This window comes from Dromaius novaehollandiae, chromosome 3 (genome assembly GCF_036370855.1).
Source record: "Dromaius novaehollandiae isolate bDroNov1 chromosome 3, bDroNov1.hap1, whole genome shotgun sequence".
Classification (NCBI taxonomy): Eukaryota; Metazoa; Chordata; class Aves; order Casuariiformes; family Dromaiidae; genus Dromaius; species Dromaius novaehollandiae.
The window spans coordinates 670,885-689,830 of NC_088100.1; the positions used below are offsets into that span (position 1 = coordinate 670,885).

General features: G+C 69.6%; 3 protein-coding genes, 1 long non-coding RNA gene, 8 other non-coding genes and 1 pseudogene across 12 annotated transcripts in view; 6 read left to right on the forward strand and 7 right to left on the reverse strand.

Moving 5' to 3' along the window:
• Nucleotides 1-18,946, forward strand: part of HADHB (hydroxyacyl-CoA dehydrogenase trifunctional multienzyme complex subunit beta) — a 644,785-nt gene that overhangs the window by 29,965 nt on the left and 595,874 nt on the right. The window lies entirely within an intron of this gene.
• On the reverse strand, nucleotides 114-277 carry LOC135328039 (U1 spliceosomal RNA). The gene has a single exon (XR_010388765.1). It is a non-coding gene; the product is annotated as a U1 spliceosomal RNA (small nuclear RNA).
• Nucleotides 2,515-2,657, forward strand: LOC135328050 (U1 spliceosomal RNA; annotated as a pseudogene).
• Nucleotides 3,492-3,655, reverse strand: LOC135328040 (U1 spliceosomal RNA). Its single transcript, XR_010388766.1, has one exon. It is a non-coding gene; the product is annotated as a U1 spliceosomal RNA (small nuclear RNA).
• LOC135327760 (uncharacterized) lies at nucleotides 4,073-4,734 on the forward strand. The gene is made up of 2 exons (XR_010388135.1): nucleotides 4,073-4,304; nucleotides 4,506-4,734. It is a non-coding gene; the product is annotated as an uncharacterized LOC135327760 (long non-coding RNA).
• Nucleotides 7,652-7,815, forward strand: LOC135328041 (U1 spliceosomal RNA). The gene has a single exon (XR_010388767.1). It is a non-coding gene; the product is annotated as a U1 spliceosomal RNA (small nuclear RNA).
• On the reverse strand, nucleotides 8,489-8,652 carry LOC135328042 (U1 spliceosomal RNA). Its single transcript, XR_010388768.1, has one exon. It is a non-coding gene; the product is annotated as a U1 spliceosomal RNA (small nuclear RNA).
• LOC135327735 (uncharacterized) lies at nucleotides 9,392-11,943 on the reverse strand. Its single transcript, XM_064508083.1, has 3 exons — nucleotides 11,925-11,943; nucleotides 10,338-11,291; nucleotides 9,392-10,137 (listed from the first exon to the last, which is right to left on the reverse strand). Exons 1-3 carry the CDS (start codon nucleotides 11,941-11,943, stop codon nucleotides 9,908-9,910), a joined length of 1,203 nt encoding a protein of 400 aa, XP_064364153.1. The 3' UTR covers nucleotides 9,392-9,907.
• Nucleotides 11,917-12,080, forward strand: LOC135328043 (U1 spliceosomal RNA). The gene has a single exon (XR_010388769.1). It is a non-coding gene; the product is annotated as a U1 spliceosomal RNA (small nuclear RNA).
• On the reverse strand, nucleotides 12,890-13,053 carry LOC135328048 (U1 spliceosomal RNA). The gene has a single exon (XR_010388774.1). It is a non-coding gene; the product is annotated as a U1 spliceosomal RNA (small nuclear RNA).
• On the reverse strand, nucleotides 14,162-16,778 carry LOC135327736 (uncharacterized). Its single transcript, XM_064508084.1, has 3 exons — nucleotides 16,760-16,778; nucleotides 15,173-16,126; nucleotides 14,162-14,972 (listed from the first exon to the last, which is right to left on the reverse strand). The coding sequence occupies exons 1-3, from the start codon at nucleotides 16,776-16,778 to the stop codon at nucleotides 14,743-14,745; spliced, it is 1,203 nt and encodes a 400-aa protein (XP_064364154.1). The 3' UTR covers nucleotides 14,162-14,742.
• LOC135328044 (U1 spliceosomal RNA) lies at nucleotides 16,752-16,915 on the forward strand. Its single transcript, XR_010388770.1, has one exon. It is a non-coding gene; the product is annotated as a U1 spliceosomal RNA (small nuclear RNA).
• LOC135328049 (U1 spliceosomal RNA) lies at nucleotides 17,725-17,888 on the reverse strand. Its single transcript, XR_010388775.1, has one exon. It is a non-coding gene; the product is annotated as a U1 spliceosomal RNA (small nuclear RNA).

The window sequence follows — 18,946 nt, forward strand, 5'->3', positions numbered from 1 at the left end:
AAGGGCAGCGGGGCGCGACAGGGGCCTCGGTTATCGCGCTGCGGGACAAAACCATAGAAATGCACACACGGCGCAGCCAGGAAAACGGGTTTCTGTTATTAAACCAGCCAAGCCAGGGGAGAGCGCGAACGCAGTCCCCCACTACCACAAATTATGCAGTCGAGTTTCCCGCATTTGGGGAAATCGCAGGGGTCAGCACGCCCGGAGTGCAAGGGACGAGCCTCGCCCTGGGAAAACCACCTGCCTGATCATGGTGTCTCCCCTGCCAGGTAAGTATGCCCCCGACCCCGACCCACCCCGCCCCGACACACCCACACCGTCCCGCACCGCACGCACACCGCACGCACGCCCCGAACAGCCCCCGCCGCGCCCGCCCCCGACGCCCCGACGCCGCCCCAGGCCCCGCCCGCGCCCCCGCCGCGCGCCGCCGCCCGCGCCCGCCGCCCCGCCGCCGCCGCGCCCGTGTCCCGGCGTGCCGCGCGCCCTCATCTGCATAGACACGCCCCGCCCGCTCCACGCCCCGCCCCCGGCTCCGCCCCGCCCCCCGCGCCCGTGTCCCGGCGTGCCGCGCGCCCTCGTCTGCATAGACACGCCCCGCCCGCTCCACGCCCCGCCCCCGGCTCGGCCCGGCCCCCGGCGCCCGTGTCCCGGCGTGCCGCGCGCCCTCATCTGCATAGACACGCCCCTCATTCTCCACGCCCCGCCCCGGCCCGGCCCCCCCGCGGAGGGGGGCGGCAGCGGGTCTCCCACCGGCCCCGCAGGTGCCAACAGCCGCCCGGGCCGCGACGGGCCCCGCGCTGGGGGCGGCGGCTGCTGCTCTCCCGCCCGGCCCCGGTCGCGGCGCGGGCGCAGGGAGCTCTCCCGGCCCGGGGCTGGCGCGGGAGGTGCGAGACCCGGGTGAGCCCGGACCCTCGGCCCAGCCCCGCGCTACGTGTCCCGCCAGCGGGTCCCCGGGAGGCTCCGTGTCCCTTGGGGGTCCCACAGGACGCACCCGGGGCTCCACACCGCGTACCGCGCCGGGCCCCGCGCTGTGCCGCGAGGGGCTGCGGGCGCCGGGGTCGGAGCCGACGCTCACGGCTCGCCGTGCCCCCCCGCAGCAGGGCTTCGCCCCCCCGGGGACGACGGGCTCGAGGAGCGGCGATCCGTGAGTCCGGGCTGGCTGCTCCCGACCACCCTCTTCTCCTCCACGTGCCGGGAGACGGAGCCCGCGACGAGCTGCTGCGGGAGCTCTGCGGGGCCGGGGGGGGGGGGCGGTGCCCCGCGGCTGCCCGGCTCCTGCTCGTCGCCCTCTGCGAGGGCGGGGGGGACGCTGGCTTTCTCCAGGCCTCGGCACCGCTCCCGATCCCCAGGCCCTTTCGGGGGTGTTTGATCGTGGCCTTGCAATGGCGTCGGCCAGTGCTCGCTCGCGGGGCGAGTGCACCCCCGGCCCCGAGGCGTCCTCGGTCCGTGGCGAGGGACCGGGGAGGGCAACGGAGAGGCTGCGACGCGACGGGCGCCTGCGCCGTAAGCAGGGTTACGTCGCGGCCGCGAAGCGGTCGTGCGCCGCTATAGCCGCGGGAGCGTGCCGAGCTCGGGGCTGCAGCAGAGCAGGCGCGCAGGGCAGCGTACGCCGTCCCTCGTCCCTCCCGGGACAGCCGGGCTGGGTCCCATCCCGCCTCCTCCGCACGCTCCCGCGTCCCCCCCCACGACCCCCGCGGTGGGGTGCCGGTCACCGGCCGTCCCCGTCTGTGAGCCGTGGCGGGTGTGGACAGGGGGGTTTGCAGAGCGACGAGACCGCAACGTCACACGAAACAGGGCCACGGAGAAGCAGAACCCCCGTGGGTCGGGTGGCCTCAGCCCCGGTTCGCGCGCCGAACCAGCTGGGCCGCGGAGCCCCGCCAGCACGCGGGCGGCCCTCTTGAATGCCAGCTTGCAGGTGACGGGTGGCAGTTTCGATAGACGCTGGTTCACCAGCTGCGCTGGAGCAGCACGTGCCAAACCCCGGCGTCCACGGCCGCGTCGGGGCAGAAGGTCCTCAACTGCTCCTCGGTTCTGCCACGTGCCCTGTCGCACCGCACTGAACTCTCTGTTTCGAGGCGACGGCTTCAGATGTCCAGCTTAGTCCTTGGGCTAAAGCACCAGCGACATGTTCTAACTGTTTATGATCCGAGTTACCGCCCCGGGACACCGGCTGGGCCCAGCAGCCACCCTGGAGCCGCCGGGACACGGGCGCGGGGGGCGGGGCCGAGCCGGGGGCGGGGCGTGGAGCGGGCGGGGCGTGTCTATGCAGATAAGGGCGCGCGGCACGCCGGGACACGGGCGCGGGAGGCGGGGCGGGGCCGGGGGCGGGGCGTGGAGCGGGCGGGGCGTGTCTATGCAGATAAGGGCGCGCGGCACGCCGGGACACGGGCGCGGGAGGCGGGGCGGGGCCGGGGGCGGGGCGTGGAGCGGGCGGGGCGTGTCTATGCAGATAAGGGCGCGCGGCACGCCGGGACACGGGCGCGGGGGGCGGGGCCGAGGCGCAGCCGGGGGCGGGGCGGAGGAGCGGGCGGGGCGTGTCTATGCAGATGAGGGCGCGCGGCACGTGCGGGCGTGCTGACCCCTGCGATTTCCCCAAATGCGGGAAACTCGACTGCATAATTTGTGGTAGTGGGGGACTGCGTTCGCGCTCTCCCCTGGCTTGGGCGGTTCAAAGGCAGAGGTGTTTTTCCGCTCTGGTGCTGCGGTATGTCCCCAGCATCGCTCCCATGTTCCCGGCGCTGCTCCCATGTCCCCAGCATCACTCTGCAGCATGTCCCGACATTGGTAACATGTCCCTAGTATCGCTCCCCAGCATGTCCCCAACATCGCTCCCATATCCCCACCGCTGTTCCATGCGATCCTGGGGACACGGGAGCAGCGCTGGGGACATGGGAGCGGTCCTGGGGACATATCAGCGATGCTGGGGACACGGGAGCGGTGCTGGGGACATGGGAGCAGCGCTGGGGACATATCAGCGATGCTGGGGACATGGGAGCGGTGCTGGGGACACGGGAGCGATGCTGGGGACACGGGAGCGGTGCTGGGCACACGCCGTGGGACCGGGCTGCGGAGGGAGCAGGGTGCCGCTACCCGGCCCCGGGAGCAGCCGCTGCAGAGGGGCCGCTCCGAGCGCGGCGGGACCCGACGCGGCTCCGCTGCCCGCAGGGGCGCAGCCCGGAGCAGCCCGGGGGGGAAAATCCCACGCAAACCGGCCCGAGCGGCAACGCGGCTGCGCTGCTGCCTGCGCCGGGATCTGGCCTCGGAGATGCGCCCTGCTCCCCCCCGACCGCGGTCCCAAGGCGTGTCCCCAGCACCGCTCCCGTGTCCCCAGCACCGCTCCCGTGTCCCCAGCATCGCATGGAGCAGTGGCACAGGTACGGGAAGCAGCTCTGGGGACGCGGGAGCGATGCTAGGGACATGGGAGCCGCGATGCTGGGGACAAGCCGCAGCACCACAGTGGAGAAACACCTCTGCCTTTGAACCAGCCAAGCCAGGGGAGAGCGCGAACGCAGTCCCCCACTACCACAAATTATGCAGTCGAGTTTCCCGCATTTGGGGAAATCGCAGGGGTCAGCACGCCCGGAGTGCAAGGGACGAGCCTCGCCCTGGGAAAACCACCTGCCTGATCATGGTGTCTCCCCTGCCAGGTAAGTATGCCCCCGCCCCCGACCCACCCCGCCCCGACACACCCACACCGCCCCGCACCGCACGCACACCGCACGCACGCCCCGAACAGCCCCCCCCGCGCCCGCCCCCGACGCCCCGACGCCGCCCCAGGCCCCGCCCGCGCCCCCGCCGCGCGCCGCCGCCCGCGCCCGCCGCCCCGCCGCCGCCGCGCCCGTGTCCCGGCGTGCCGCGCGCCCTCATCTGCATAGACACGCCCCGCCCGCTCCACGCCCCGCCCCCGGCTCCGCCCCGCCCCCCGCGCCCGTGTCCCGGCGTGCCGCGCGCCCTCGTCTGCATAGACACGCCCCGCCCGCTCCTCCGCCCCGCCCCGGCTCGGCCCCGCCCCCCGCGCCCGTGTCCCGGCGTGCCGCGCGCCCTCGTCTGCATAGACACGCCCCGCCCGCTCCACGCCCCGCCCCCGGCTCCGCCCCGCCCCCCGCGCCCGTGTCCCGGCGTGCCGCGCGCCCTCATCTGCATAGACACGCCCCGCCCGCTCCACGCCCCGCCCCCGGCTCCGCCCCGCCCCCCGCGCCCGTGTCCCGGCGTGCCCGATGGGACGAGGACGCGTCCGTCAGCAGAAACCGCCGCAGCGAGGATAAGGAGAGACGCGGCCTGCCCGGGGACGGCGGTGGGACCCGGTGAGGAGCAGGAGACCCCAGGGCTGAGTAGTGCTGCTGGTCCGAACCAGCGCGAGGGGCGGAGAGCTTCCACGGGAAAGTCGTAACTGCCCGGGGCGGCTTTGTGCGGGGCCCCCCTCGGAGGCACCCGGCTCGAGCTGTAATTACGGCACGCGCGCCATTAACATTGATTTATTTAATTCGCTTCGATCTGGCTCCAAGACATCCAGGGTGAAGAGGACCAACGGGACGCTCCTGGATCCACAGGGGTGATTTCTCTCTCTCTCTCTCTCTCTCTCTCTCTCTCTCTCTCTCTCTCTCGATGAAAGTCGACAAGATCTGATCAAAACGTGCGGCCCGGGACTTGTTTCTCTAGCTGACGTAATCGCCATTGAGTTATCGCTGCAAACCACAGGCCTCGTCTCTTCTGTTAACAACTCATCCAACTGGCTGGCTGGTGTCGTTTCACCTTGATTCAGTCCAAGGGCGTCCCGCACTTGGTCGCTGGTCCCCAGGGGAGGGAGGTCGTCCCGAACGACTCCTTTCGGGCCGCGACGCTCGCTCGCAGGGTGTGGCGGACAGATGAGTGAACTTTTGCCTTAAACATTTCTTGATACATAAGGTGCAAGCAAACCAAAACCCCAAACAAGCCATCTGTTCCCGGCGGGAACAGGACTGAGCTGCTGCGACCCCTGAAATGGTCTCCCTGCGACCACCCGGGACACACCGAGCCTGCGCTGAACCGGACCACGATCGGACAGAGACTTTGGGACCTGGACTGCAAATTACTGCTGCTTAACACAACTTTTATAAAACTTGCTTAGCCGCACTCCCTAGTTCAGTGAGAAAGGGCCCCAGAGCTGGTGCAGACTGGAAGGATAAGGGAGTTACAAGCAGTTTGCATTCCTATGCGTCACACTCCGGGAGGGAGGATGTTAAGGCTTTGAAATAAGGCCTGCTTGGGCGCCGGGACCCTGGGAAACAAAGCCTCCCCTCACTGCTGAAACAGTGTTAATTAGGGGGGGGTCTGGATTATATCCTCCTCGTCAGGACCTGGGAAGATAACACCCACTGTCACTGCTGGGGCAGTGCTAATTGCTGGAACAACACCTGTTTGTCAGGGCCCTGAGAAAGAAGGGCAGAACCCGAGGAATCAACACATTTGTCAGCAGAAACCGCAACAGTAAAGATAAGGGAGAAAAGCAGCCTGCCTGGGAACAGTGATGAGACCCAATAGGGAGCAGGAGACCCCAGACCCAAAGATTACTATTGGTCTGAACTACCGCGTGAGGGGCGGGAAACTTAATTTGAAAAAAGCTATAATTGCCCAGGGATTTCTTTGTTCAGGGTCCCTCTTCGGAGGCACCCAACTCGAGCTGTAACTACTGCACGCGTGTCATTACAATTTATTTATTTAATTTGCCTTGATTTGGCTCCAAACTTTTCAGCGGGAACCTAGGGTCGGACCCTGCTCGAGTTGTAATTACCGCACGCGCATCGCTAAAATTTACACCCAGGGTGAAGAGGACCAACGGGACGCCGCTGGATCCACGGGTGGTGATATCTCTTTCTCTCCCCCCCTTTTCTCTCTCTCTCTTTCTCTCTCTCTCTCTCCTCCCCTTTGCCTTTTCCCACCTTTATTCCCCACTCCGTGGAAAATAAAGTTAAAAGGTTGTACGATATTTGACCGGTTTTAGCGTCTTAATCTCGTCCTTGGGATCGTAACGAAACCCTCCCGATATTGGATCGGGACACAGGGCGAGTGCACCCCCGGCCCCGAGGCGTCCTCGGTCCGTGGCGAGGGACCGGGGAGGGCAACGGAGAGGCTGCGACGCGACGGGCGCCTGCGCCGTAAGCAGGGTTACGTCGCGGCCGCGAAGCGGTCGTGCGCCGCTATAGCCGCGGGAGCGTGCCGAGCTCGGGGCTGCAGCAGAGCAGGCGCGCAGGGCAGCGTACGCCGTCCCTCGTCCCTCCCGGGACAGCCGGGCTGGGTCCCATCCCGCCTCCTCCGCACGCTCCCGCGTCCCCCCACGACCCCCGCGGTGGGGTGCCGGTCACCGGCCGTCCCCGTCTGTGAGCCGTGGCGGGTGTGGACAGGGGGTTTTGCAGAGCGACGAGACCGCAACGTCACACGAAACAGGGCCACGGAGAAGCAGAACCCCCGTGGGTCGGGTGGCCTTGGTGTCCGAAAAGCGGATTCGTTGCCCGGTGTGCAATAAGCCAATAATCACACACTCAGGAGAGACATTTGCTTATTTATTTCAGAGTTGCGCAAGCCTGGGTGCTGGGTGGTTTCCCACAAATCGAGCACCCCCCCACTTTTCAAGTAGCATTTATACACACAAATTGCCAGATTTGCGACTTTCCCTTTTACACTGATTGGTTAGTGATTGCTCCATTCCCCGGGTCCCAGCCCTGCTTCTCAAGGTCCTGATCAGTTAACACTGCCCCAGCGGGGTCAGTAGCTGTTATCTCCCAAGGCCCTGACGAAGAGGACATAATCCAGACCCCTTAATTAACACTGATTCAGCAGTGAGAGGAGGCTTTGCTCCCCAAGGTCCTGGCGCCCAAGCAGGCCTTATTTCTCAGCCTTGGCATCCTCCCTTCCGGAGAGTGGGGCACAGGACTGCAGACTGCTTGTAACTCCCTCATCTTTCCAGCCTGCACCAGCTCTGGGGCCCTTTCTCACCGAACGGGGAGCGCGGCCTAAGGCTTCAGCAAATTTAGCTACTCCTGCTAAGCAAATTCTATCTAAGACAGAAGTTATCCAAATCTACCTGCTTCAGACATTCTTCCTGAGCTTCTCAGCGTTGCACTGTAACAGCACCAGCGACATGTTCTAACTGTTTATGATCCGAGTTACCGCCCCGGGACACCGGCTGGGCCCAGCAGCCACCCTGGAGCCGCCGGGACACGGGCGCGGGGGCGGGGCCGAGCCGGGGGCGGGGCGTGGAGCGGGCTGGGCGTGTCTATGCAGATGAGGGCGCGCGGCACGCCGGGACACGGGCGCGGGGGGCGGGGCCGAGCCGGGGCGGGGCGTGGAGCGGGCGGGGCGTGTCTATGCAGATGAGGGCGCGCGGCACGCCGGGACACGGGCGCGGGGGGCGGGGCCGAGCCGGGGGCGGGGCGTGGAGCGGGCGGGGCGTGTCTATGCAGATGAGGGCGCGCGGCACGCCGGGACACGGGCGCGGCGGCGGCGGGGCGGCGGGCGCGGGCGGCGGCGCGCGGCGGGGGCGCGGGCGGGGCCTGGGGCGGCGTCGGGGCGTCGGGGGCGGGCGCGGCGGGGGCTGTTCGGGGCGTGCGTGCGGTGTGCGTGCGGTGCGGGGCGGTGTGGGTGTGTCGGGGCGGGGTGGGTCGGGGTCGGGGGCATACTTACCTGGCAGGGGAGACACCATGATCAGGCAGGTGGTTTTCCCAGGGCGAGGCTCGTCCCTTGCACTCCGGGCGTGCTGACCCCTGCGATTTCCCCAAATGCGGGAAACTCGACTGCATAATTTGTGGTAGTGGGGGACTGCGTTCGCGCTCTCCCCTGGCTTGGCTGGTTCAAAGGCAGAGGTGTTTCTCCATTCTGGTGCTGCGGTATGTCCCCAGCATCGCTGCTACCATGTTCCCGGCGCTGCTCCCATGTCCCCAGCATCGCTCTGCAGCATGTCCCGACATTGGTAACATGTCCCTAGTATCGCTCCCCAGCATGTCCCCAACATCGCTCCCATATCCCCACCGCTGCTCCATGCGATCCCGGGGACATGGGAGCGGTGCTGGGGACACGGGAGCGATGCTGGGGACATGGGAGCGGTGCTGGGGACACGCCTTGGGACCGGGCTGCGGAGGGAGCAGGGTGCCGCTGCCCGGCCCCGGGAGCAGCCGCCGCAGAGGGGCCGCTCCGAGCGCGGCGGGACCCGACGCGGCTCCGCTGCCCGCAGGGGCGCAGCCCGGAGCAGCCCGGGGGGGGAAATCCCACGCGATCGGGCCCGAGCGGCAACGCGGCTGCGCTGCTGCCTGCGCCGGGATCTGGCCTCGGAGATGCGCCCTGCTCCCCCCGACCGCGGTCCCACGGCGTGTCCCCAGCACCGCTCCCGTGTCCCCAGCATCGCATGGAGCAGTGGCACAGATAAGGGAAGCAGCGCTGGGGACATGGGAGCGATGCTGGGGACATACCGCAGCACCAGAGTGGAGAAACACATCTGCCTTTGAACCAGCCAAGCCAGGGGAGAGCGCGAACGCAGTCCCCCACTACCACAAATTATGCAGTCGAGTTTCCCGCATTTGGGGAAATCGCAGGGGTCAGCACGCCCGGAGTGCAAGGGACGAGCCTCGCCCTGGGAAAACCACCTGCCTGATCATGGTGTCTCCCCTGCCAGGTAAGTATGCCCCCGCCCCCGACCCACCCCGCCCCGACACACCCACACCGCCCCGCACCGCACGCACACCGCACGCACGCCCCGAACAGCCCCCCCCGCGCCCGCCCCCGACGCCCCGACGCCGCCCCAGGCCCCGCCCGCGCCCCCGCCGCGCGCCGCCGCCCGCGCCCGCCGCCCCGCCGCCGCCGCGCCCGTGTCCCGGCGTGCCGCGCGCCCTCATCTGCATAGACACGCCCCGCCCGCTCCACGCCCCGCCCCGGCTCGGCCCCGCCCCCCGCGCCCGTGTCCCGGCGTGCCGCGCGCCCTCATCTGCATAGACACGCCCCGCCCGCTCCTTCGCCCCGCCCCCGGCTCGGCCCCGCCCCCCGCGCCCGTGTCCCGGCGGCTCCAGGGTGGCTGCTGGGCCCAGCCGGTGTCCCGGGGCGGTAACTCGGATCATAAACAGTTAGAACATGTCGCTGGTGCTTTAGCCCAAGGACTAAGCTGGACATCTGAAGCCGTCGCCTCGAAACAGAGAGTTCAGTGCGGTGCGACAGGGCACGTGGCAGAACCGAGGAGCAGTTGAGGACCTTCTGCCCCGACGCGGCCGTGGACGCCGGCGTTTGGCACGTGCTGCTCCAGCGCAGCTGGTGAACCAGCGTCTATCGAAACTGCCACCCGTCACCTGCAAGCTGGCATTCAAGAGGGCCGCCCGCGTGCTGGCGGGGCTCTGCGGCCCAGCTGGTTCGGCGCGCGAACCGGGGGTGAGGCCACCCGACCCACGGGGGTTCTGCTTCTCCGTGGCCCTGTTTCGTGTGACGTTGCGGTCTCGTCGCTCTGCAAACCCCCCTGTCCACACCCGCCACGGCTCACAGACGGGGACGGCCGGTGACCGGCACCCCACCGCGGGGGTCGTGGGGGGGACGCGGGAGCGTGCGGAGGAGGCGGGATGGGACCCAGCCCGGCTGTCCCGGGAGGGACGAGGGACGGCGTACGCTGCCCTGCGCGCCTGCTCTGCTGCAGCCCCGAGCTCGGCACGCTCCCGCGGCTATAGCGGCGCGCGACCGCTTCGCGGCCACGACGTAACCCTGCTTACGGCGCAGGCGCCCGTCGCGTCGCAGCCTCTCCGTTGCCCTCCCCGGTCCCTCGCCACGGACCGAGGACGCCTCGGGGCCGGGGATGCACTCGCCCCGCGAGCGAGCGTCGCGGCCCGAAAGGAGTCGTTCGGGACGACCTCCCTCCCCTGGGGACCAGCGACCAAGTGCGGGACGCCCTTGGACTGAATCAAGGTGAAACGACACCAGCCAGCCAGTTGGATGAGTTGTTAACAGAAGAGACGAGGCCTGTGGTTTGCAGCGATAACTCAATGGCGATTACGTCAGCTAGAGAAACAAGTCCCGGGCCGCACGTTTTGATCGGATCTTGTCGACTTTCATCGAGAGAGAGAGAGAGAGAGAGAGAAATCACCAGCGTGGATCCAGGAGCGTCCCGTTGGTCCTCTTCACCCTGGATGTCTTGGAGCCAGATCGAAGCGAATTAAATAAATCAATGTTAATGGCGCGCGTGCCGTAATTACAGCTCGAGCCGGGTGCCTCCGAGGGGGCCCCGCACAAAGCCGCCCCGGGCAATTACAACTTTCCCGTGGAAGCTCTCCGCCCCTCGCGCTGGTTCGGACCAGCAGCACTACTCAGCCCTGGGGTCTCCTGCTCCTCACCGGGTCCCACCGCCGTCCCCGGGCAGGCCGCGTCTCTCCTTGTCCTCGCTGCGGCGGTTTCTGCTGACGGACGCGTCCTCGTCCCATCGGTCCCGCCGCTGCCTCCCGCGGTCCTGACGAGGAGGAGGAGGAGGAGGAGGAGGAGGAGGAGGCGATTCCCGAGCCAGCAGCTCGCCCTGCCCCGCAGCGGGAGCAGCTCCGCGTCCCAGGTCCCGCCGCCCGGCGCAGCCCTTGCTCCAAGCCGGGACCTGCTCCGTGCGGGGCGCGAGGCACCGGGGCGCAGGCGGCGGCGGGGCTCCCGTCTCTGCAGCCCGCAGCACCGCGGGGGCCTTCGACCGGGGGCGAAGGGGCCTCCCGTGCCCCAGCGCGGCCTGCGGCTGCAGCACGCCCAGCTGCTCCTGCGGAGCCGGGTTTGCACCAGCTCTGCTGAGCGGCTGCCTCCAGGCAGCGGCAGCTCCGTAGCGTCCTTGACAGCAGGGCCGCGCTCGACCACCCCCGAAAGGGCCTGGGGATCGGGAGCGGTGCCGAGGCCTGGAGAAAGCCAGCGTCCCCCCCACCCTCGCAGAGGGCGACGAGCAGGAGCCGGGCAGCCGCGGGGCACCGCCCCCCCCCCCCCCGGCCCCGCAGAGCTCCCGCAGCAGCTCGTCGCGGGCTCCGTCTCCCGGCACGTGGAGGAGAAGAGGGTGGTCGGGAGCAGCCAGCCCGGACTCACGGATCGCCGCTCCTCGAGCCCGTCGTCCCCGGGGGGGCGAAGCCCTGCTGCGGGGGGGCACGGCGAGCCGTGAGCGTCGGCTCCGACCCCGGCGCCCGCAGCCCCTCGCGGCACAGCGCGGGGCCCGGCGCGGTACGCGGTGTGGAGCCCCGGGTGCGTCCTGTGGGACCCCCAAGGGACGCGGAGCCTCCCGGGGACCCGCTGGCGGGACACGTAGCGCGGGGCTGGGCCGAGGGTCCGGGCTCACCCGGGTCTCGCACCTCCCGCGCCGGCCCCGGGCCGGGAGAGCTCCCTGCGCCCGCGCCGCGACCGGGGCCGGGCGGGAGAGCAGCAGCCGCCGCCCCCAGCGCGGGGCCCGTCGCGGCCCGGGCGGCTGTTGGCACCTGCGGGGCCGGTGGGAGACCCGCTGCCGCCCCCCTCCGCGGGGGGGCCGAGCCGGGGCGGGGCGTGGAGCGGGCGGGGCGTGTCTATGCAGATGAGGGCGCGCGGCACGCCGGGACACGGGTGCGGGGGACGGGGCCGAGGCGGGGGCGGGGCGTGGAGCAGGCGGGGCGTGTCTATGCAGATGAGGGCGCGCGGCACGCCGGGACACGGGCGCGGGGGACGGGGCGGAGCCGGGGGCGGGGCGTGGAGCGGGCGGGGCGTGTCTATGCAGACGAGGGCGCGCGGCACGCCGGGACACGGGCGCGGCGGCGGCGGGGCGGCGGGCGCGGGCGGCGGCGCGCGGCGGGGGCGCGGGCGGGGCCTGGGGCGGCGTCGGGGCGTCGGGGGCGGGCGCGGCGGGGGCTGTTCGGGGCGTGCGTGCGGTGTGCGTGCGGTGCGGGGCGGTGTGGGTGTGTCGGGGCGGGGTGGGTCGGGGTCGGGGGCATACTTACCTGGCAGGGGAGACACCATGATCAGGCAGGTGGTTTTCCCAGGGCGAGGCTCGTCCCTTGCACTCCGGGCGTGCTGACCCCTGCGATTTCCCCAAATGCGGGAAACTCGACTGCATAATTTGTGGTAGTGGGGGACTGCGTTCGCGCTCTCCCCTGGCTTGGGCTGGTTCAAAGGCAGATGTGCATCTCCACTCTGGTGCTACTGTATGTCCCCATTACTGTGCCTATATCCCCAGCATCGCTCCCATGTCCCCGGCGCTGCTCCGATGTCCCCAGTTTCGTTGCTCCCCATCATGTCCCCAGCACTGCTCCCATGTCCCCAACATTGCTCCCATGTCCCCACCACTGCTCCGTGTGATGCTGGGGACATGGGAGCGGTGCTGGGGACATGGGAGCAGCGCTGGGGACATGCCGGGGAGCGATGAAGCTGGGGCCATGGGAGTAGCCCTGGGGACATATCAGCGATGCTGGGGACATGGGAGCAGCACTGGGGACATATCAGCGATGCTGGGGACACGGGAGCGGTGCTGGGGACACGGGAGCGGTGCTGGGGACACGCCGTGGGACCGGGCTGCGGAGGGAGCAGGGTGCCGCTGCCCGGCCCCGGGAGCAGCCGCCGCAGAGGGGCCGCTCTGAGCGCGGCGGGACCCGACGCGGCTCCGCTGCCCGCGAGGGCGCAGCCCGGGGGGGAAAATCCCACGCGAACGGGCCCGAGCGGCAACGCGGCTGCGGTGCTGCCTGCGCCGGGATCTGGCCTCGGAGATGCGCCCTGCTCCCCCCGACCGCGGTCCCACGGCGTGTCCCCAGCACCGCTGCCGTGTCCCCAGCATCGCATGGAGCAGTGGCACAGATAAGGGAAGCAGCGCTGGGGACCATGGGAGAGACACTAGGGATATGGGAGCAGCGGTGCGGACAAGCCGCAGCACCAAAGTAGAGAAGCACATCTGCCTTTGAACCGCCCAAGCCAGGGCAGAGCGCGAACGCAGTCCCCCACTACCACAAATTATGCAGTCGAGTTTCCCGCATTTGGGGAAATCGCAGGGGTCAGCACGCCCGGAGTGCAGGGGACGAGCCTCGCCCTGGGAAAACCACCTGCCTGATCATGGTGTCTCCCCTGTCAGGTAAGTATGCCCCCGACCCCGACCCACCCCGCCCCGACACACCCACACCACCCCACCGCACGCGCACCGCACGCACGCCCCGAACAGCCCCCGCCGCGCCCGCCCCCGACGCCCCGACACCGCCCCAGGCCCCGCCCGCGCCCCCGCCGCGCGCCGCCGCCCGCGCCCGCCGCCCCGCCGCCGCCGCGCCCGTGTCCCGGCGTGCCGCGCGCCCTCGTCTGCATAGACACGCCCCGCCCGCTCCACGCCCCGCCCCCGGCGCCCGTGTCCCGGCGTGCCGCGCGCCCTCGTCTGCATAGACACGCCCCGCCCGCTCCACGCCCCGCCCCCGGCTCCGCCCCGCCCCCCGCGCCCGTGTCCCGGCGTGCCGCGCGCCCTCATCTGCATAGACACGCCCCGCCCGCTCCACGCCCCGCCCCCGGCTCGGCCCCGCCCCCCGCGCCCGTGTCCCGGCGGCTCCAGGGTGGCTGCTGGGCCCAGCCGGTGTCCCGGGGCGGTAACTCGGATCATAAACAGTTAGAACATGTCGCTGGTGCTGTTACAGTGCAACCCTGAGAAGCTCGGGAAGAATGTCTGAAGCAGGTAGATTTGGATAACTTCTGTCTTAGATAGAATTTGCTTAGCAGGAGTAGCTAAATTTGCTGAAGCCTTAGGCCGCGCTCCTAGTTCGGTGAGAAAGGGCCCCAGAGCTGGTGCAGGCTGGAAAGATGAGGGAGTTACAAGCAGTCTGCAGTCCTGTGCCCCACTCTCCGGAAGGGAGGATGCCAAGGCTGAGAAATAAGGCCTGCTTGGGCGCCAGGACCTTGGGGAGCAAAGCCTCCTCTCACTGCTGAATCAGTGTTAATTAAGGGGTCTGGATTATGTCCTCTTCGTCAGGGCCTTGGGAGATAACAGCTACTGACCCCGCTGGGGCAGTGTTAACTGATCAGGACCTTGAGAAGCAGGGCTGGGACCCGGGGAATGGAGCAATCACTAACCAATCAGTGTAAAAGGGAAAGTCGCAAATCTGGCAATTTGTGTGTATAAATGCTACTTGAAAAGTGGGGGGGTGCTCGATTTGTGGGAAACCACCCAGCACCCAGGCTTGCGCAACTCTGAAATAAATAAGCAAATGTCTCTCCTGAGTGTGTGATTATTGGCTTATTGCACACCGGGCAACGAATCCGCTTTTCGGACACCAAGGCCACCCGACCCACGGGGGTTCTGCTTCTCCGTGGCCCTGTTTCGTGTGACGTTGCGGTCTCGTCGCTCTGCAAACCCCCCTGTCCACACCCGCCACGGCTCACAGACGGGGACGGCCGGTGACCGGCACCCCACCGCGGGGGTCGTGGGGGGGACGCGGGAGCGTGCGGAGGAGGCGGGATGGGACCCAGCCCGGCTGTCCCGGGAGGGACGAGGGACGGCGTACGCTGCCCTGCGCGCCTGCTCTGCTGCAGCCCCGAGCTCGGCACGCTCCCGCGGCTATAGCGGCGCGCGACCGCTTCGCGGCCACGACGTAACCCTGCTTACGGCGCAGGCGCCCGTCGCGTCGCAGCCTCTCCGTTGCCCTCCCCGGTCCCTCGCCACGGACCGAGGACGCCTCGGGGCCGGGGATGCACTCGCCCCGCGAGCGAGCGTCGCGGCCCGAAAGGAGTCGTTCGGGACGACCTCCCTCCCCTGGGGACCAGCGACCAAGTGCGGGACGCCCTTGGACTGAATCAAGGTGAAACGACACCAGCCAGCCAGTTGGATGAGTTGTTAACAGAAGAGACGAGGCCTGTGGTTTGCAGCGATAACTCAATGGCGATTACGTCAGCTAGAGAAACAAGTCCCGGGCCGCACGTTTTGATCGGATCTTGTCGACTTTCATCGAGAGAGAGAGAGAGAGAGAGAGAAATCACCAGCGTGGATCCAGGAGCGTCCCGTTGGTCCTCTTCACCCTGGATGTCTTGGAGCCAGATCGAAGCGAATTAAATAAATCAATGTTAATGGTGCGCGTGCCGTAATTACAGCTCGAGCCGGGTGCCTCCGAGGGGGCCCCGCACAAAGCCGCCCCGGGCAATTACAACTTTCCCGTGGAAGCTCTCCGCCCCTCGCGCTGGTTCGGACCAGCAGCACTACTCAGCCCTGGGGTCTCCTGCTCCTCACCGGGTCCCACCGCCGTCCCCGGGCAGGCCGCGTCTCTCCTTGTCCTCGCTGCGGCGGTTTCTGCTGACGGACGCGTCCTCGTCCCATCGGTCCCGCCGCTGCCTCCCGCGGTCCTGACGAGGAGGAGGAGGAGGAGGAGGAGGAGGAGGAGGCGATTCCCGAGCCAGCAGCTCGCCCTGCCCCGCAGCGGGAGCAGCTCCGCGTCCCAGGTCCCGCCGCCCGGCGCAGCCCTTGCTCCAAGCCGGGACCTGCTCCGTGCGGGGCGCGAGGCACCGGGGCGCAGGCGGCGGCGGGGCTCCCGTCTCTGCAGCCCGCAGCACCGCGGGGGCCTTCGACCGGGGGCGAAGGGGCCTCCCGTGCCCCAGCGCGGCCTGCGGCTGCAGCACGCCCAGCTGCTCCTGCGGAGCCGGGTTTGCACCAGCTCTGCTGAGCGGCTGCCTCCAGGCAGCGGCAGCTCCGTAGCGTCCTTGACAGCAGGGCCGCGCTCGACCACCCCCGAAAGGGCCTGGGGATCGGGAGCGGTGCCGAGGCCTGGAGAAAGCCAGCGTCCCCCCCACCCTCGCAGAGGGCGACGAGCAGGAGCCGGGCAGCCGCGGGGCACCGCCCCCCCCCCCCCCGGCCCCGCAGAGCTCCCGCAGCAGCTCGTCGCGGGCTCCGTCTCCCGGCACGTGGAGGAGAAGAGGGTGGTCGGGAGCAGCCAGCCCGGACTCACGGATCGCCGCTCCTCGAGCCCGTCGTCCCCGGGGGGGCGAAGCCCTGCTGCGGGGGGGCACGGCGAGCCGTGAGCGTCGGCTCCGACCCCGGCGCCCGCAGCCCCTCGCGGCACAGCGCGGGGCCCGGCGCGGTACGCGGTGTGGAGCCCCGGGTGCGTCCTGTGGGACCCCCAAGGGACGCGGAGCCTCCCGGGGACCCGCTGGCGGGACACGTAGCGCGGGGCTGGGCCGAGGGTCCGGGCTCACCCGGGTCTCGCACCTCCCGCGCCGGCCCCGGGCCGGGAGAGCTCCCTGCGCCCGCGCCGCGACCGGGGCCGGGCGGGAGAGCAGCAGCCGCCGCCCCCAGCGCGGGGCCCGTCGCGGCCCGGGCGGCTGTTGGCACCTGCGGGGCCGGTGGGAGACCCGCTGCCGCCCCCCTCCGCGGGGGGGCCGAGCCGGGGCGGGGCGTGGAGCGGGCGGGGCGTGTCTATGCAGATGAGGGCGCGCGGCACGCCGGGACACGGGTGCGGGGGACGGGGCCGAGGCGGGGGCGGGGCGTGGAGCAGGCGGGGCGTGTCTATGCAGATGAGGGCGCGCGGCACGCCGGGACACGGGCGCGGGGGACGGGGCGGAGCCGGGGGCGGGGCGTGGAGCGGGCGGGGCGTGTCTATGCAGACGAGGGCGCGCGGCACGCCGGGACACGGGCGCGGCGGCGGCGGGGCGGCGGGCGCGGGCGGCGGCGCGCGGCGGGGGCGCGGGCGGGGCCTGGGGCGGCGTCGGGGCGTCGGGGGCGGGCGCGGCGGGGGCTGTTCGGGGCGTGCGTGCGGTGTGCGTGCGGTGCGGGGCGGTGTGGGTGTGTCGGGGCGGGGTGGGTCGGGGTCGGGGGCATACTTACCTGGCAGGGGAGACACCATGATCAGGCAGGTGGTTTTCCCAGGGCGAGGCTCGTCCCTTGCACTCCGGGCGTGCTGACCCCTGCGATTTCCCCAAATGCGGGAAACTCGACTGCATAATTTGTGGTAGTGGGGGACTGCGTTCGCGCTCTCCCCTGGCTTGGGCTGGTTCAAAGGCAGATGTGCATCTCCACTCTGGTGCTACTGTATGTCCCCATTACTGTGCCTATATCCCCAGCATCGCTCCCATGTCCCCGGCGCTGCTCCGATGTCCCCAGCTTCGTTGCTCCCCATCATGTCCCCAGCACTGCTCCCATGTCCCCAACATTGCTCCCATGTCCCCACCACTGCTCCGTGTGATGCTGGGGACATGGGAGCGGTGCTGGGGACATGGGAGCAGCGCTGGGGACATGCCGGGGAGCGATGAAGCTGGGGCCATGGGAGTAGCCCTGGGGACATATCAGCGATGCTGGGGACATGGGAGCAGCACTGGGGACATATCAGCGATGCTGGGGACACGGGAGCGGTGCTGGGGACACGGGAGCGGTGCTGGGGACACGCCGTGGGACCGGGCTGCGGAGGGAGCAGGGTGCCGCTGCCCGGCCCCGGGAGCAGCCGCCGCAGAGGGGCCGCTCTGAGCGCGGCGGGACCCGACGCGGCTCCGCTGCCCGCGAGGGCGCAGCCCGGGGGGGAAAATCCCACGCGAACGGGCCCGAGCGGCAACGCGGCTGCGGTGCTGCCTGCGCCGGGATCTGGCCTCGGAGATGCGCCCTGCTCCCCCCGACCGCGGTCCCACGGCGTGTCCCCAGCACCGCTGCCGTGTCCCCAGCATCGCATGGAGCAGTGGCACAGATAAGGGAAGCAGCGCTGGGGACCATGGGAGAGACACTAGGGATATGGGAGCAGCGGTGCGGACAAGCCGCAGCACCAAAGTAGAGAAGCACATCTGCCTTTGAACCGCCCAAGCCAGGGCAGAGCGCGAACGCAGTCCCCCACTACCACAAATTATGCAGTCGAGTTTCCCGCATTTGGGGAAATCGCAGGGGTCAGCACGCCCGGAGTGCAGGGGACGAGCCTCGCCCTGGGAAAACCACCTGCCTGATCATGGTGTCTCCCCTGTCAGGTAAGTATGCCCCCGACCCCGACCCACCCCGCCCCGACACACCCACACCGCCCCGCACCGCACGCGCACCGCACGCACGCCCCGAACAGCCCCCGCCGCGCCCGCCCCCGACGCCCCGACACCGCCCCAGGCCCCGCCCGCGCCCCCGCCGCGCGCCGCCGCCCGCGCCCGCCGCCCCGCCGCCGCCGCGCCCGTGTCCCGGCGTGCCGCGCGCCCTCGTCTGCATAGACACGCCCCGCCCGCTCCACGCCCCGCCCCCGGCGCCCGTGTCCCGGCGTGCCGCGCGCCCTCGTCTGCATAGACACGCCCCGCCCGCTCCACGCCCCGCCCCCGGCTCCGCCCCGCCCCCCGCGCCCGTGTCCCGGCGTGCCGCGCGCCCTCATCTGCATAGACACGCCCCGCCCGCTCCACGCCCCGCCCCCGGCTCGGCCCCGCCCCCCGCGCCCGTGTCCCGGCGGCTCCAGGGTGGCTGCTGGGCCCAGCCGGTGTCCCGGGGCGGTAACTCGGATCATAAACAGTTAGAACATGTCGCTGGTGCTGTTACAGTGCAACCCTGAGAAGCTCGGGAAGAATGTCTGAAGCAGGTAGATTTGGATAACTTCTGTCTTAGATAGAATTTGCTTAGCAGGAGTAGCTAAATTTGCTGAAGCCTTAGGCCGCGCTCCTAGTTCGGTGAGAAAGGGCCCCAGAGCTGGTGCAGGCTGGAAAGATGAGGGAGTTACAAGCAGTCTGCAGTCCTGTGCCCCACTCTCCGGAAGGGAGGATGCCAAGGCTGAGAAATAAGGCCTGCTTGGGCGCCAGGACCTTGGGGAGCAAAGCCTCCTCTCACTGCTGAATCAGTGTTAATTAAGGGGTCTGGATTATGTCCTCTTCGTCAGGGCCTTGGGAGATAACAGCTACTGACCCCGCTGGGGCAGTGTTAACTGATCAGGACCTTGAGAAGCAGGGCTGGGACCCGGGGAATGGAGCAATCACTAACCAATCAGTGTAAAAGGGAAAGTCGCAAATCTGGCAATTTGTGTGTATAAATGCTACTTGAAAAGTGGGGGGGTGCTCGATTTGTGGG